Source organism: Biomphalaria glabrata, chromosome 2, assembly GCF_947242115.1.
Source record: "Biomphalaria glabrata chromosome 2, xgBioGlab47.1, whole genome shotgun sequence".
NCBI classification, from domain to species: Eukaryota; Metazoa; Mollusca; class Gastropoda; family Planorbidae; genus Biomphalaria; species Biomphalaria glabrata.
Window position 1 is genome coordinate 56584882 of NC_074712.1, and position 18013 is coordinate 56602894.

General features: G+C 34.3%; 1 protein-coding gene across 31 annotated transcripts in view; it reads left to right on the forward strand.

Moving 5' to 3' along the window:
* Positions 1-2362: 2362 nt before the first annotated feature.
* The window catches only part of LOC106056545 (calcium-activated potassium channel slowpoke-like), a 55785-nt gene continuing 40134 nt past the window's right edge, over positions 2363-18013 (forward strand). For all 31 annotated transcript variants that reach the window (XR_008776697.1, XM_056021564.1, XM_056021567.1 and 28 more), the window contains exons 1-5: positions 2363-2499; positions 3481-3979; positions 4243-4301; positions 5151-5253; positions 5367-5478. Coding sequence is in view for 30 of the 31 variants with exons in the window: in XM_056021564.1 (XP_055877539.1) it covers positions 3677-3979; positions 4243-4301; positions 5151-5253; positions 5367-5478 (577 nt within the window). In the remaining variant the exon portion in view is untranslated. The remainder of the gene's footprint in view (positions 2500-3480; positions 3980-4242; positions 4302-5150; positions 5254-5366; positions 5479-18013) is intronic.

An 18013-nucleotide genomic window follows, 5' to 3' on the forward strand; every position in this document is an offset into this window, starting at 1 on the left:
GAGCGACCTGAATTCGAACTCGAGCTAAGACCTCGTCAGCCAATAGGCTAACCACTGTGCCTATGAAAATAGGATTTATAGTTAAATTATAGCTATTTACATTTTTTTTTCTAAAAACAATATCAATCAAGGAAAATGCAATAGTTAATCAATTAATTGGTTAATTTTTGCAAATTGATTCTTGTTTGGTCATGTAAAAGAAATAATTGTGCAAAATTACAGCTTGATCCGAGATTGGGTGTGGGAGAAACAACATGTAGGCTAGGCCCTACAAACTTTTTATCATACATACAGAGTGAGTAGATGATATAAGATTTAAAAAAAAAAATAGGGGGGAGGGTGGTAGCATTATTAAATAGTTAAGTCAATCTCTCTAATACAGTTAACTGGTCAGACAAGCTCAAAAGTAAATGATAGTTCATAGAACGCAAAACACGCTGCCTATCTTAGTTTAAATGTATAAGACATCATTAGGGCAGATCATCTCGAAGGTAACACGTTCGACAATGTCATGGGCAACACGTGGGGACTCTGAACTTCAATGCTTTGAATGTTGGAAAGAATGTGCTAAGTTGTGTACAAACGTTTTACCCGACTGACAGACAGAGTGAGTTGATATACGCTTTGTAAAACAAGAGAACGCTTTTTAAATGTAGGTCAAGGGTCAAGTGGTTAGATTCTCCTCCTTAAAATTTTAAGATATCGTAACAATGTGACATTCCATTTTCCATGCCATTTCACTAAACTGGCGGTGACAACACCCAGTTTGTTAGAGTTTGTTGGTTTTATTCTACAAAACTTTTTTTTTGTTCAAAAGTAATAGTAAATACTTTTTGAAGTATCACACTTAGTACATATTAAGTCATATAACAGTTTTATTTTTTTTCACCTTAAGTGCGTTAGAAGCTGGACGTGTCCTCTTTGATTATCACACCAGACTCTGCACGACATTGATACTGTATCCATTCTCTTACTGCTTTACGAGAGTTCAAGCGCGGGAGGTCGATTGAAAAAAACAACACCGTCCTCGTTTTTTTTTTAATTTACATTTTCAAATGATTACTTCATTTTTCTTTTTTGTAGCACTGGTCCTGATGTTTGGGCCTATGTAGGTTGGGGTGGGTGCAACAAAGGATAATTTTGTGTTAGGTTAAAGAAGTAGCGTATGCAGTTGTTAATCTAGCCTTTAGCTATATCTATGCAAATTCTGTAATCTGCATAAAATAATCCCTGAATCAGCTCTGAACACAAGTAGATCTATTTCAATACAGCTGACAACACAGTTGTATCACTAGTTGAAGTGAAACAAAACATCTTCCGGGACAGACTAAATTACATAGGTGCATGTGAGTATTTTCTCAATAACTTTTCGATAGAACTGAATAGGGACTATCTTATCTTTTTAACTTATAGGCCTACATTACATAATAATAATAATTACAACCTAAGCATTTCGTGTGTCAATCTAGTCATGCATGTTAATCAGTGACTTAAACTCTGCTAAGTCGTTGGTTTTCTTGGCTGATTCAAGCAACCCATTCCATTCTCTATATAGCGCTAGGGAATGTAGGGAATAAGAAGCACTTGCATGAATTAGTTCTCGTGTAACCTTAACCCTAAGAAATGTGCCTCTATCTTATATAGGCCTATTACAGATGTTACTTTAAAGAAGAAGATAATTACGTCCTAAGCATTTATCTTATCTTATATAATACAGACGTTACTTCAAAAAAAAAAAAAAAAAAAAAAAAAAAAAAAGAAGATGATTACGTCCTATGCGTCATGCATTTAGTCATGCATATTAAATTCTGCCAAGTCACTTGTTTTCCTGGCTAGCTCAGCAACCCATTCCATGCTCTTATAGCGCTAGGGAAGATGGAGTATTTGTGCAAATTTGTCCTAGCATATGGAACGAGGAATGTACTATGCATCATGTTCTCCTATACTGTATGCCCTGACAGCGTGACAAGTGACGGTTAACAAATGATCTTTTATTACAATAGTAGAGGCGTGGCAGACCCTGGGTCTGAAGAATAGTTTCAAGTCAGCAGTTAGGATTACCTACCTTGCCCGAAACTAGGCAAAGTACAGAAAACAATAGACTAGTGACTAGATCTAGCTCTAAATTTTAGTTCTAATGATTAGATTTAGATCTCTTATAGTTATAGTCCCCCTAAGTAAGTTACAATGATGTTCAAATACAAAACCACAATGCAGCATTAAACTCCAAGATATAAACAAACATTCACGTAGAGAATTGTTTGGTTTATTTTATTCCCCTGGAAACGAAATGTAAATCATTATTATTGATTACTTGCGTGTTCGTAACAGAAGAGAGCGGAAACTAGCCTCGCGCGCACTGTTGTAAGACTGCTCACTGTTGTTAAAACGAGGTTCACTAAGTATGGCTGCCGAGAGTTGGGAATCAGAGAGGAAAGACTCTATTCGAGAATTATGGAATATGTTTATATTTGTTTAATAAAACGTCTAATAATTCGTGTATGTAGACTATCAGATCTTGACCTAAGGGTTAATAGGCAAAATATCTGTAGATCAAGCTTTTAATTATCAAGCACTCTTTCTTAAAAAGAGCTGTTATTTTTTAAAAAAAGCAGCTACGAGCTATATCTAGAGATAGCTAGCTAACACACAAACAGAGCTGAGTAACAATAAACTAAAACAGTAACAAACTTACCAAACTATAAATAATTAAAATATAGATCTAGACAAAGTAGTATAACTTATGACAAGTTATGATTACATATTAAAAACAATCTTTGGCTAGGCAAATGATGTATATAAATATACGTATCTAGAGTCTAGACTAAAATTATTTTATTTATTCTTATATTAGATTCTATATTAGATTTTATATATTTAATATATCTATTTATATAGATTTAGTCCCAATTTAGAGTTTTAGACTAATATACTATACTGACTGACTATAGACATAGACTACTTTACTATAGTAGTAGATTTCACTAGTTTTCAAGACTCTAGATTCAATTTTTCTTTTATTAATAATTAAAAAAAAATAATCTTTACTTTTTGACAATCATGTCTAAATTTGGCTAAGATTCTAGATATATACATATTTTATAAATTTATAAAATTATTTTTATAAACTACTAAAAGACAACAGCACTTATAATTATACTTTATATTTGAAAACTTCTAAACTTGATACTTGATTTGTTTCAAGACTAACATTGAAAAATCTAGAGATATAAAATATAATCTGATCTAGATAAGATTATATATTTGTAAGATTTATCAGTAGATCTAGGCTAGAATCTTATTCTATTCTTAATAGAGGTGTAAAAGTCTAATTCTCAGATTCTAAAGTATTACAACACCATTTAAAGAACTAAGTAAAGTTTCATAAGAGAATTTAAAAGGCAAATAAAAAAGAATCGAAATTATTGAAAATTGTTATATTGGTGTGTTGTACAATTATTCAAATTTTTTTTCTTTTAGGATGATGTGTAGAGAAAGAATTCTATGGTAAAAGAGTCCTTATTTTTGAATGATATTCATATTCTAACACCATGAATTTTGATGAGAAAAATCTTAAGTTGAAGGCCTTGGCGATTACATTTTTGATGGAAGAGTAGTGAGCTAACGGGACAACTGCTCATTTATTGGCCATCATAAATCTTCAGTAGTTGCAATCATGTCATCCACCCCCTCGTCCACCAGCTGTGAAAAAGGAGATAGGGAATGGTACTCCTTTCTGGCATCCAGTCTGGTCACTTTCGGTAGCGGCTTTGTGGTCATTCTCATCTACAGGATAGTAGTTTGGTTGTGCTGTCGGAAAAAAAAATGCCTGCAAGTGTCAGGCTCATTAGGAACAAAGACTTCCACAGAGCAGAAACATTTTCTGAAGACTTCAGATCCAGAAATCGGGTGGATGACAGAGGCAAAAGATTGGGCAGGAGAGCTTATATCTGGACAGACTACCACTGGGCGAATACTTGTGAGTAATAGTTTTTATAAAAAATTAAATAAAATAAGTTTTATTATTATAGACATTGCATTAAATTTTGTTTAATTATACAAGATAATTTATTTATATATATATATTCAAGTCAATAAATGGTTGCATCATAAGTAATCTCTGTTATGCTCATGTAAATGTTATCAAAAATTTTATTCTATTCCTTGCTGATCTACTTTGTAATGAGTAAAGCATAAATTACTGTTATATTAAATATTACCAATCTTTTTTTTTTCTTTAAGGTTGGACTTGTTTTTTTGCTGAGCATTGCATCATTAATCATTTATTTTATTGATGCTTCGTAAGTAACTTATATATATATATATATGTATTTTTCTTAACTCTATACTTATCTATAAAACTTATATAATATAAGATAATGTGGCCTTTTTTTTTTTAACAAAGCTTATTAACTCATTCTGTCTGGGTGAAATCTTTTACACATTATTCATCCCACTTCCCATTCTCGGATTGAGCTGAAACTTTGCATTATTATTCAGTGTAGATGACAACTCATGAACCAATAAAAAAAGTTAAAGAATTGTTTACAGAATTAGGCTAAAAATATTAAACTAACTAGTCTATAAAAACTGCTATTTAAATATGTATTTGAATAGCTCAGTGATTAGGAAGCTTGAGGCCTCGAGTTGGAGTTCAGACTCTAGCCTTTTTTTTTTTTTTAATTGCTATTCAAAAGGCAGCATGGAAGCATTCTCCTAGATTTCCCCCCCCCCCCTTCCCCCAAAACTGGTCCAAAAAATAATTGGAACATAGCACACTGAGCATGTTAAAAACAGCTAATAAATATATTTCCAATCACACAAATTTATTATTTTTAATCTATATTTTTATAATTGATGCTATTTCACTCCTTATAAAATTTGTTTATTAAAGTAAAAAAAAATTTTTTTTTTTAGTTGTTTGTTTAACCATTGGGTTATAACAATAAATTATTTCAGATTTTGTTTCATATTTAAAGAATATTGTTTCTATTTTAACTAGTTTTCAAAAGTCTTACAACTATTTTATCAGAAGTAATGAAGAATTATATTATTATTATATTATATTATTATTCAATTTATAAATATAAGATGTTAAAAAATATAGGCTCACATTCTTAAATTGATTAGTTGAAACTTTTTTTCTATAGAACAAACACATCAGTTGAAACCTGTCTCCCCTGGTCTTCCAGTACTACACAACAAGTAGATTTGGCATTCAATGTATTCTTTATGATTTATTTTTTTATCAGGGTAAGAGTTTTTTCTTAATTAGATGGAGAGTTAACACTCATGACAATAATTAGGTACATTTTATACAGATTTATATTTCATATAGTTTTAGTGAATCAATCTTAATGTTTCAGTTTGTAGCAGCCAACGACAAACTGTGGTTCTGGGTGGAAATGTTCTCATTTGTTGATTATTTTACTATTCCCCCTTCCTTTGTGGCAATATATTTGGACAGGAATTGGTTAGGTAAGTGTTTACACATGATTTGAGGCTAGATTAATAGTCCACTTTGTCACCTGTCCCTGGTCGGACTGGTGATATGAGTATTTGGGCAAATGCCCGTTGGGCCAGTGAAACTGCTGCCAAATGGAAGTAAGACTCATATTGGATTGTACAAAATACAATATTTCTTTTAAGTGGCCTAAGACCATCGTCGTTGTCCTTAATCTTTATTTTTAATAATAGATTTTCAAAACTACTTTACATTACAATACTTTCATTTTGGAAAAAATGTAATAGCCTGTACCTGTATACCATGGTTCTTGTGCTGTATAACATAACATAACCCCTAAAACATTCTAAAGACATAGAGAATTCGTGTTAATGTGAACATGTTTGATGAATATTTGAAGGGGCTAACAATAACTTTATCAATGTTATTGGGTAGTATCATATGCTGTAAACTGCGGTTCAACTGTTAGTGAAATTGACTTATAAAAGGCATGTCGGGGCTGGCCTTGGATAATTGGAGACCTTATGCGAAGTGAATTTGGTGGCCTCTAATGAAATAAAAAAGTATAGAAAAAGAAACATCGAAAAAATAAAATTACTCAATTTATTAAAAAACTCCCATGTATCTAAATCAACAAATAACTGAAATTCCTATTTCGCAATTTGTGTTAAACTGGTTAACATAAAGTCATAGTACCCTACTATGTTTGAGATCTGATCTAAGTTTTGCAAACTTTTCTTTAAACATTTTTTAGTCCTGTTTAAGGCTGCCTAGTTTGTCTATGCCTAAGACCAGCCATGGGCATGTCCAGTCTCATGCCAATTATGATTGGTTTGGTTGTTTTATCACTCATTGTGAAGTCAGTCACAAATCACAATAATATTTTCTGAATTGTTGAACAGTGTGACCAACAGTGTTTGGGCTTCAAAATGCAACACTATCGAAAAAGAAGCACAAATAACGAGCAGAAAAAAATAGCAAATATTGCTGGAATCCTCTGTACAAAAAATGCAGAAAAAAAAAGTTTTTGACACAATCATAATGTTGCAACAAGAAATTTTTTTGGGATATTTTTGTGCCAAGAATAGGAATAGCATTTATGTTTTTCACAGAATAGGTCTTTGTCATTATACAGTACAAATTTGTGGACTGCACTGTATGGTTATTCTAGGGCTGATTTTGACACCCAATCTGCCCCTGCAATTGTCTATTTACTATTAGTAATTACAAACCAGATATGATCCGAGGTCCTTAATTTAGGCATCATTTCTGCATTTGATTTATGTCAAACATGACAAAATGTTCCTTGTGTCAGAAAGCAATGGTTTTAACACTTTTTAATTTACCCCTAAAAAGGAAAGTAGGCTGTGAAATGGGTTTACCAGTTTATCTGACTTATTTAATTTTGAAATAAAATACTTTTAAATTGGGTTTACGCAATTTGCTAGAAAGTTTTTTCTTCTATAGAGATATGCATTTTAAAATTTATTTTAGGGACATTTAACATATACTAGGGTCTTGGTAAAGATATAAGGAACCATCATGCCAAGTTTAATCAAGATTGTCAAACGGTTTTGATTTTTTATAAAAGACATACTTACATACATACACCTTACATTCTTCTTTATATATTAGATTTATCTCCTACTGCTAGGTGGATGATAGACTTCTATTAAAGATTTTTACTGCAAGTAAATATTCAAACTATGGGATTAAAAGATCATTAAAGTTAGTGACACTATTGGAGAGAAGATTGAAAAGTTAAGTCATACATAAAACACTTAACAATACAAAAAAACATAAAAATAAGCCTTAAATAAAAAACTAAACTTACACTTACAAAAAATATAAATTAAAAATATAACACTAAACTTACAGATATAAAATGTGAAAAATAAGTCATACTTCAAATATTAACTTTCATAAAAAAGTTGGTAGGAAAACTAATAAATAGAATTTATATTACTATTTAATATGAATAACTAAAAGAAAACATTGATATATATAGAAGACAAGAAACATTTTTTTTTTTGAATGAACAGTTACAAAATGTTTAATAATTTAATTTAGCTTTCAATTTGTTTATATATATATATAAATACTTAGTATGTGTTGAGCAATCATTTTCCCTTGAAGACTTTTGATTAGAAAAAAAACCTTTCACTTTTTGTTTTATTATTGTCAACACTGTCCTCTTTTCTATTGCCTTTATCTAAATTTCATTTTGTATCTCTAGTTTTGTCAGATTTGATTTGGCCTCCTAATCTGTCATAAACAAATAAGAAAGAAATAGCACATTGAGATATTTTCATTACTAGAAATACTAATTGCTTTGTCTTTTATTATATTAAAGAATAAAAAAAGTAATGGTAAATAAAAATGTCTGGTTGCCCTTTTTAATCAGGTCAACACGCATGTTTATTTTTATATTCTCTGGGTGATCTGTCTGCCACAGAAACACAAATACCTTGAGCTAGGATTGTATAATCTGAAGCCTCACAATCTCTACACACTTGCACAAGACTTGTGATTTTAAAAACACATAAATATATTAGAATAAATCTTGCTTATACATAGTTGTTATTATCTAACAAAATGCTTTTAATATTTCCTTTATAACTTTCTTAATTTTGATATAACATAAATATAGCACATAACACAAGATAAAATACAAAATGTTAATTAAGTAAAAAAATGTGGCTTGCACTTAGCTGTTATTATCTAGCAAAGTGCTTTTACTATTTCCTTTATAACTTTTTAGTGTGAATATCATAAATATAAAATAAAAAAAATGTATATAAAACAATTTTTGCTTGTACTAAGTTGTTAATATTCAACAAAGTGATTTTACTTTTCTTGTATAACTCATACCAGAACTGCACAACATTTTTCTACTGTTGTTTTAGAAAAGGTCACTGAAGAGTTCTGATGAAGTTGATCCTCTTATATTTCAACTCTAAAAGTGACCATTAATGGTGAAAGAAAAGTAACTTTAGAATTTTCTTGCTGTAAATTATATTAGTGTTGAAACATAGTTAAGCAGTGTTACTTTAGAAATAAAGTTCTACACTGATTTTTATGACTAAAACATGATTTTTCCTTAACTAGGTAAAGTCTGGAATAGTCAGGCATTTTTAAAAAGAAAACCCAACTTCATCAGAGTTTAAACCCAACATTCATAATGCTTCAATATTTTTATAACGCCACTGAGTCCACCCAACTCTAATGGATACAAAGACATGCCTTGGGTAAAGAAAAAGGTGTTGTTTTTTTTTGTGCTGGCCACATGACACACTCATTAACTTTCAGCCATCGAAATTTTGAGCTTTACATCAGCTGCCCCCAAAAATTGTAAGGTCTATAACCTTTGTTCATAAAATCTTTTTGTTTAGCCATGTTTTCTGAAGCTAAATATATCAAAGTGGGATAGTTCAGGTGAATGGCTATTCAGGTTTCTATGATGATACAGCAGCCGCACTGGCATCTTTCATAGCTGGTCTAGCAGTACTGGTCATATTTATGTGAACTACTCTAAGCTTTGGCAAGTCGGTTGAGTAGTTTGACATGTCATATCTAGGAAATAGTCTACTCCTTTGTTCATGCCTTGTGGACATGTCATTTGACTTAGGCATTGAGTCTTAGAGCTTACATTTGTTTGTTCTGTTCTACATGTCTAGCATTGTTGGGATGTCAATAAGCTCCATACATTAGAGTTCATGAGAGCTCTGCAATAGGTTTCTATTCGTTAGGATCCAAATTAAAAAGTTTTGTGTCACCTTCTGTTTATTTTTTCTGTATCTTTAAAAAACAACAACTAATTATTATTTATTTTATTTAGAAAGGATTTTTTTTAAAAAGAGACGTTGATTATAAATTGTCTATTTCATATATATCAAGTCTATTTAACATTTTAAAATCCAATGCATTTATTTATCTAGAACAAAGTACATAACAAATATATTAATGACTAAAACAATCGTTCTTAATAATAATTAGTGCATATAAATGAAGTAGTGGCCAATTCAACATTTGAAACGTTGGCTAAAGAGTTTTAATATCAAATTTACCAGACAATGAAAAAATCGAGCCCTACCGTTATGACTAATTCAGTGACCTACACGTTAAAATAGTTGACCTGGTAGTTACAAAGTGTTTGATTGATCTGTAACTGTCTTTCAGTACAAAATCTCAGACATTTGAAAACAATAGTAGACATAGGAAGTCGCTCAGAAAAATGAAATGGCTAAAAGCCACAAAGTAATAAAGTCAAAGTTTAAAATCAGTTTAGTATTTATAACAAAACAAAAAGAACAATGAAAGATGGCTTCAATGATAAGTTGTTATTTCTTACTGCTTTATATGAAACGAATAGCTTCTTGTGTACTACATAAAACATACATTGCAGAGGAGAAAGATCACCATTGAAGTTTTCTAACTGTACTTTATTAGTTTAAGCAACAGGCGGGTCGATTTATGTGTGTGTGTGTGTGTGTGCTATTAATTCATTTTTCATACACTTATTAAATTTACTGTATGTATCTCAAGGTTACTAATCTGCATTCGCTTGTTGCAATTTAATAAGTCTTTGATATTCCCAATTAAAAAACAAACTAACTCTGATTACGGTAGTTAAAGTAGAGAAATTCCTAGATAAAGGTTCAGGCCTATTGGATCACCCAGATTAAAGACAACTCGAGTCAGAGCTAGAAGGGAACTCTTAGCTGATAATGTAGCCTAACTCCAAAGTCCAACTTTAACTTCTGAGATGCGCCTAATAGAATCCTGGTGAAGACTGGGATTTTTATTTAGGGATCATTGGGCGACTCTGAGTCTACCCAGCTCTAATGGGTACTTGACATTAGTTGGGGAAAAGTAAAGGCGGTTGGTCGTTGTGCTGGCCACATGACACCCCCGTTAACCGTAGGTCACAGAATAAGATGACCTTTACATCATCTGCCCTATAGACCACAAGGTATGAAAGGGGAACTTTACTTTTAAAAAAATAAATAATTCATTCGTCCAATGTAAATGTCACTTCAGTTAAGCTACAGCCTGCTACAGGAATAGCCCAAATCTATTACATGTTAAAGACAACCTGCACCCATTAAACATAAGATCTAAACGAAGTGGTCGTCTCCTTTCCATTAGGACTAAAACTGAAAGATTTAAAAACTCCTTTATCCCAATTTCGGTGAGAGTGTTACAAGATCAGCTGTCGTCATCGAGAAGTACATAGAAGTCTAATTCATAAAGCGCTGGTTGTGAATGTGTATGTGTTTCGTGTGTGAATGTTGTTCGAATTTTTAATCAATATTGTTTTTGTTTTTTGTTTCGCTGAGCTTGTCAATTGTAGTAAAACTGAATTCCCATTAGATTGGATCAATAAAATGCAAGTTTTATGTGAGCCGTGGATTGTGCATTTATATGTTTCAAACTTTGAAGGCGTCATTTCTGCTCTTGTTTTCTACTGAACATCTTTTTTTCTGTCCCATGGATGGCTGCTTTCTGTTGTCTCTGTGGGTTTACTACAGATATTTGACAAATCTTTGTGTGTTCTGCTGAGTCTGTTCTCTCTGTCCAGTCTCTTTATTCTACTAATGACCTACTTTTTTATTTTTTTATTTTATTGGATGACCTTTCTGTTCTCTGTGTCTTCTATAGATGACCTTTTATGTTTTCTGTGTGTTCTACTGAGGATTCTCTAGTTGTAATCTCTTGCTACTGAAGCCAGGAATGCCTGTGTCTCGGAAACTATTTAGGTCATTGTTATGGCGTAGTTCCAATCTTCCATTGCTGTCCTACATCTCTCCACCTTCTAGTCAAGAGCGTTCACACTTGCCTCTACATTTGAAAATCCGTTAACTCGGTATCGATAGTGCCCACCTTCGAGGAATAAACAGATAGTTTGGTGTCATTTCAGAGTGTTGACACTACTTTGGCTCTTAAAAATTCTTGAAATAACTTTGTGCCGAGGCTATCCCAAACCCTTTAGCTGGGTTGTTGGTGAGGTGGGAGGCGGATTTCCTTTTTACAGTTCCTCTTATTATCTTACAAACCCTTCATGGATGGAACCTGGACACGGATTTCAAAAACAGCCCTAATGAGTTTCCTAGAAATTTGACAGTTTATGTATTTTTTTGGTGGGAAATTACTTGCTAACTGGCCGCCAAATAAGTTAGGATTGTGGCTTGAATCCCAGCATGTTGTCTGTAAATAGTTGAATAAATCATTCGACTTTCAGGCACACTTTGCACACCTTCTTATTTAGAAATCATGAGCTGGACTGCTAGAATGCTACAATATGCATATATATTTAATGCTTACACAATCGAATTAATACAAAGCACCACTCCCTATGTTTCCATGTTTGAATCTATATCTCCAAACTAGAATTTTCTATGCACTGACTAGATTTATACATGGGCGTTAACAGGATTTTTTTTAATAGGAAAAAGGGGGAATGGGCGGGGGGAAATTTCTTTTAAAAAACAAAAATCTATTATTCTTAACTTATTAAAATCTAAGTAATCGCTCTTCCAAAAAGTCACCAGCTTTTTTTTTTTTTTAACATTTTTTTTAATGTTACCTGTTACTTCTGGGTATCTTTAAGTATTAGATGAGATACAATGGTCTTTACAATAGTTCTTGCCAATTATTTGAAACAGAAATTTCCCTTTTAATGTATCACTCTAGTTCGATATAACAAGGAGAACAAATACAATAATGTGTATACTTTAAAATCTCTTTTTGTTCCTCTTATTTACTACGGTGGTGTCTTGTTTGGTGCTATATAGACACGAAGATAACACAATGCCACGAGAACGTCTGACATGTGTGGTAATAGTCAAGTAACACACTAGAGGAGACAGCTAATTATGTTTGGCTGATGATTAGATGTAGCATTGCTCATATACCTAATTAATCACCTTGTCTATTATATTTTGATCAACTCACTCCGTCTGTCTTGGTGGAATCTTGTTCACGCTATTTCTCCCACTTCCTATTCGCGATTCAAGTTTAAACTTTGCACGATTAGTTATTGTCGTTGACAACATATCGAAAAAGTTAACCTATCAATTAATCAGTTAGTCGTAATTAATTATTTTTTTTTAAAATCGAAAATGTACTAAGCTAAGGGGAGATAAACCTTGTTTAGAGAATTAGTTCGCTAAAAATTTTTTAACTTTTTTTTTAGACTACAAAATTTTTTTAAATAAGTACTTGACTAGCTCAGTGGCTAACATGTCGGCCTTACATCACGTAGGCTGGAAACCTCGAGTTAGAATTCAACTCGAGTAATTTTTTTTTTAAATAACTTTTGAAAAAGCGCTAAGAAACTTCCCTGATACACTTCTTCCCCTCAACTGGTCCACACAAGTTACCGCACTGAGCATGCTGTAAGCATGAACAAAAATACAAGTAATACAAATATTTCCAACCGCACAAACTTCATATTGTTAGTCGAGATCTAATTAATTACATGATTGCTTCAAAATAATTGGTGCAATTTCAATCAATATAAGCCTTTTTTTTTTTAAAAGTATTTTTAAAAATATGTTACTTATTTACAAAGTGTAGTATAGTTTTACAGCAAAGAAACAGAAATAAACAGATACATAGATTACAAAAGGAAATGTTATGTGTTATTTGTCCCTTGCATGGCGGAGCATTCGTTTGTGAATATTTTAAAAAGATCAATTTTAATAAACAAACGAGTACATGTCTTCAGTGAAGTTATTGATCTGCGTGTCTTCATTGATTTGAACGCTTCCCATATTCTTTTTCATTAACCATTCATTAAAGCGTTTAATTAACATCCTCCTTAAACATCGATCCCAGTGGTTTCATATAGTGGAATTGTTGTCAAGAAATGGTTGACAAAGTAGTCAGTGTCAATTGTTTCAGATGATGACTGTTTGTACCGTTAGTTTACACTACTTGTATCTTGTGCCAACATTAGTCTCATGTTTAGCCTCACTATCTTGATAATTGTGTTGTAAGCACTAATGGCATACAAACTTAAGGGTAGGTCTTTGGTGTAGGCTGTTCCTGCTTCAGCCAATCCAGATAAGAAGATGGCTTACACAACACAAGCACCAGCAGTTTTCCAAAAAAAAACAACAAACAACATTGTTAAGAACACGAATGTTTGAAACAAGTTTTTATGAATTTCTGGGTGAAAGAAAATGATGTGTGGTATGGCGTGGAAGCTTTATTTCTACTTTTGACAGAGGTTCTTAAATTGTGAACCCCTGGGAATTCGCTGCCATGAGAGACTACTAAAACATAACAGCAAACTACAGTTACTGTTTTGTCCTTTTTTTTATAGAGTGCACCTCCACCTCTTAAGGTTTGTCCTTGTGTTTGGGTAACCACCTTCGACTATGTCAGGCATATAGCTTCAGGGCGACTTGGGGCTGAAGGCGTTTCCTTTTCCTCCATTTCAATTAGACAAATGAAAGTCATTCGCGTCTTATTTCAAAGCTTTTATCTGTCTGGTACACAAAGTAGACACAGTAGTTCTCCCCCATCCTTGGATCAAGTTGAAACAATATAGGAATCAATAAAAAAAAATTAACCAAGTTAGTGGTAATTAATTAATATTGTTTTATATAAAAATGGAGATACATCTTGCAGCGTTGATTGGTATGTCAATAATTGTGCGGTTCTTTCCCACACGTGAGCCTTTTTTTAAAAGGAAAGTATTTTTTTATATTTTGCTTGTTGTTGATAAAAACACGAACAGAAAGAAAAAAAAAGCAAATCCAATACAGATACAGATACAATCAGTGTTTTACAGAGGCGTAGCTAGGGTGGAGGGAGGGGGAGAATGTGAAAATCCCCCCCCCCCCCCCCGGGCTCCCACTTAACCGGGGGGGGGGGGCTCCCAAATGAGTGTTTTTTACATTAAATATTAAAAATTACACAAAGTACATGGGCTGCCAAAGAAGTCAAGCCCCTCCCGGGCCCCCAGCTGATGGCAAAGTCCTAGCTACGCCACTGGTGTTTTACTTTGATAAAATAACTAGTAACTTATTATTATTATCTACAATTAATCAACGCTAATAATTGCCCTTAGCAGTATCACGTTGTTCACTAGGTGCTGTTGACTCACCTAATTATATCACAATCAACATGGTGTCTAAAGTACTTTCTTTCCCATCCTCTTTTTCTTCTTTCACTCTCTCTCTCTCTCTCTCCTTCTGAACAAGTATAACAGCACATATTCTAATTGTATTTGTACACGCAACGTTATGTGCACTAAATCATCTGGCAAAGGAATGAACTAGACTTGGCTGTCAGTCTTGTACAATAACACTGCAGTCACTGAACAACATACAAAGTGGGGAGGGGGGGGAAGGAGGTTTCCAGCGTGACAACTAAACAATTCATTATTGTTACCATACATTTAATACGGAGGCGCGGTGGCTGAGCGGTAAGGCAGGGGTTCGAATCCTGGTAAAGACTGGGATTTTCATTTCGGGATCTTTGGGTACCTCTGAGTCTACCCAGCTCTAATTGGTCCCTGACATTAGTTGGGGAAAGTAAAGGCGGTTGGTCAATGTGCTGGCCACATGACACCCTCGTTAACCGTGGGACATAGAAACAGATGGCCTATACATCATCTGCCCTATAGATCGCAAGGTCTGAAAGGGAAACTTTACTACACTTTAATACAGCACCTTCTATTACAGCAAGCAGGGACAGAGTCCGGCATAAAGTCAAGACTAATTGATAGTTCAAAACACTGAAAAAGAAAGCGTAAGAAATCTGGCCAATGTAGTTTCCAATTCATCAGGGACCAAAACTCTGCTATGTTGTTGGTTTTCCTAGCTGATTCGTCTAACCCAGGGGTCTGAAACTCATATCAGCATGTGGGCCACAGTGAAAAGTAACAACCATTCAGCGGGCCACACCACAAAAGAGAATGTTTTTTTTTTACGAACACTACTGTCACTGCAGTAAAATGCTAAAATAAAGTTTTTATAATTATTAATTACATTTAGTGTAGTTTATTACATGCACATGCAGTTTAGTTTACTAAAATAAGTTGACGTTGTCTCTGTGACTTATTAAAAAGCAGAAACTGTAGTTCTTCAGAAGAAAAAAAAATATAATTACTACTGCAGATGGCTCGTCACTCATGTTTCTGTCCACTCAACTGAGAGCGTTTGGCAGAGACCAGACCATCGACGTTAGGCCTGAAGTCGCGTGTAGCGGCAAGCCGCAAGGTTGCTCTTAGATGCTCATCAGCCAGTCTTGATCGTAATGTTGTTTTGTTGATCTTCATTCTGGAAAAAAAACTGTTCGCAAACATACGTACTCTCAAACATCGCTAGAATTCTAGCAGCTGCGCAGAATAAGTTTGGAAACTTCTCTCTGGGAAGAAACTGGTAGAAATCTGGAACACCAACATCAGCGTATTTTTGCTTCAGAACAGTATCACACTGCAGGACTTCCTCTGGAACGTTTTTCACGTCAACTGCGAATGGAGTGGCAACAAGGAAAAACTGTGGTTCGAGAGCAGTGAATTGCTGAAAGCGGTGTTCAAAATCTTCCAGTAGTCTGGAGAGGATGTCTACCTAATCTTTCAGGCGCTGTGGTTCAACCGTAATGCTCTGTAGAAAAGACAAATGAGCCAGATTTCCATATGCCAGCTGATTGGCCCACAAAGTCAGCTTGCATCTGAATGATTTGATGCGGTCAAACATCGCGGTAATCAGCTGCTTTGTGCCCTGTAGTTGTGATTTGAGTGCATTGAGATGTTGCGTGATGTCAATAAGAAAAGCAAGATCCGACAAAAACATTGGGTCTCTGAGCTGAGCTGCTATTTCCCGTCTCAGTTCAAACAATCTCTGCAGCACTTTTCCACGACTCAATCATCTGACTTCCGTTTCTAAATCAGCTAGAAATGACAAAAACTGTCTGTGGTTGAGACCCCGTGCACGTATGAAGTTCACCGTCTTCACGACAACATCCTTCAATTTCTTCATTAATAGACTTTTGCCACAGATGCTTCTTGGTGCAGAAAAGGTTGCAAAAGGTCCCACCAAGCTGAGCTGATACCGTTTCTCTACCATTAATCCAACAACGCCAACCTTCTCTGAACACATTGGTGATGCCCCGTCCGTAGCCACTGAAACAAGTTTTTTCCCACGGTAGCCCACACCTGTCAATACAAGTTTCCAGTTCTTGAAACACGTCGCGTCCAGTCGTGTTTTTTTTTCATGGTAGTAAGTCCAATTGCTCTTCAACAATGTTTTCATCGACCCCACGAATAAATACGGCACAGTATGCGGTGTTTGTTACACCAGTAGACTCGTCCAGTGCAATGGAATATGCTACAAAGTCTTTTGCAGCGGCAATCAGTTGCTATTGAACATTTGTCGCTGACTCGGTGATCCTGCTTGCAACTGTGTTCGCTTACAAACTTATGCCTTCGAAGAGTTTCTTTTTCTCGGGGCAGATAATTTCACACGCCTGTAGCATACACTCTTTTACAAACTGGCCTTCAGTGAATGGTCGTGAGGCCTTTGCTATCATCTCGCTAACAACAAAGCTTGCTTTCACAGAATCTTCGCTTTCAGTAGATTCACCTCATTTACTGATTTGTGCAGATGTAAATCATTTCACGGCTTATTTGTGGTCATAGTAAATTTTATTTAATTTTTTTCGAATTCGCGGACGTGGCCGCGGGCCACACAAAATTGTTTCGAGGGCCACATGTGGCCCACGGGTCACGTGTTTGAGACCCCTGGTCTAACCCGTTCCATGCTCTAACGGCACAAGGGAAGACGGAGCACTTTTACGGATTTGTCCTAGTATATGGAATAAGAAATGTGCCTTTGTCTGGCAAAATTAGGCACATAAGTAGTATGGACGGCTTGAGCTCTCAATGCAATTATGCAACGGAAGTGACAACTGCCATATTTATTAGAAGAGCGCCCTACTCTTTTTTTTTTGTTCACGTCATGGCAAGAACCTTGCAACGAGTTAATTGTATTGTCACTAGCGAGGGATAATGGACGGCGTACAAAGCACACTCACTCACACGAACTAAAAAATGGCGCGCGTGTAATTTCAATGCATTTTAGACACACACACGATAGATGAACGTTAATACATAATATTTTTACCATCTAAAATCTGTAAAAATTGTATTGGCTTTATAAAATGTAACCATTACAAGGAAGATTATCAAGTCTGTCTTTTATAGTCTTGTATTTGTCTGACATTGGCCATGTCTGTCTGTAACAGCCTTATACTTGTGTTTGTGTGACATTGACCATGTCTGTCTATAACAGCCTTATACTTGTGTTTGTGTGACATTGACCATGTCTGTCTATAACAGCCTTATACTTGTGTTTGTGTGACATTGACCATGTCTGTCTGTAACAGCCTTATACTTGTGTTTGTGTGACATTGACCATGTCTGTCTATAATAGCCTTATATTTGTGTTTGTGTGACATTGACCATGTCTGCCTATAACAGCCTTATACTTGTGTTTGTGTGGCATTGACCATGTCTGTTTATTACACTCTTATACT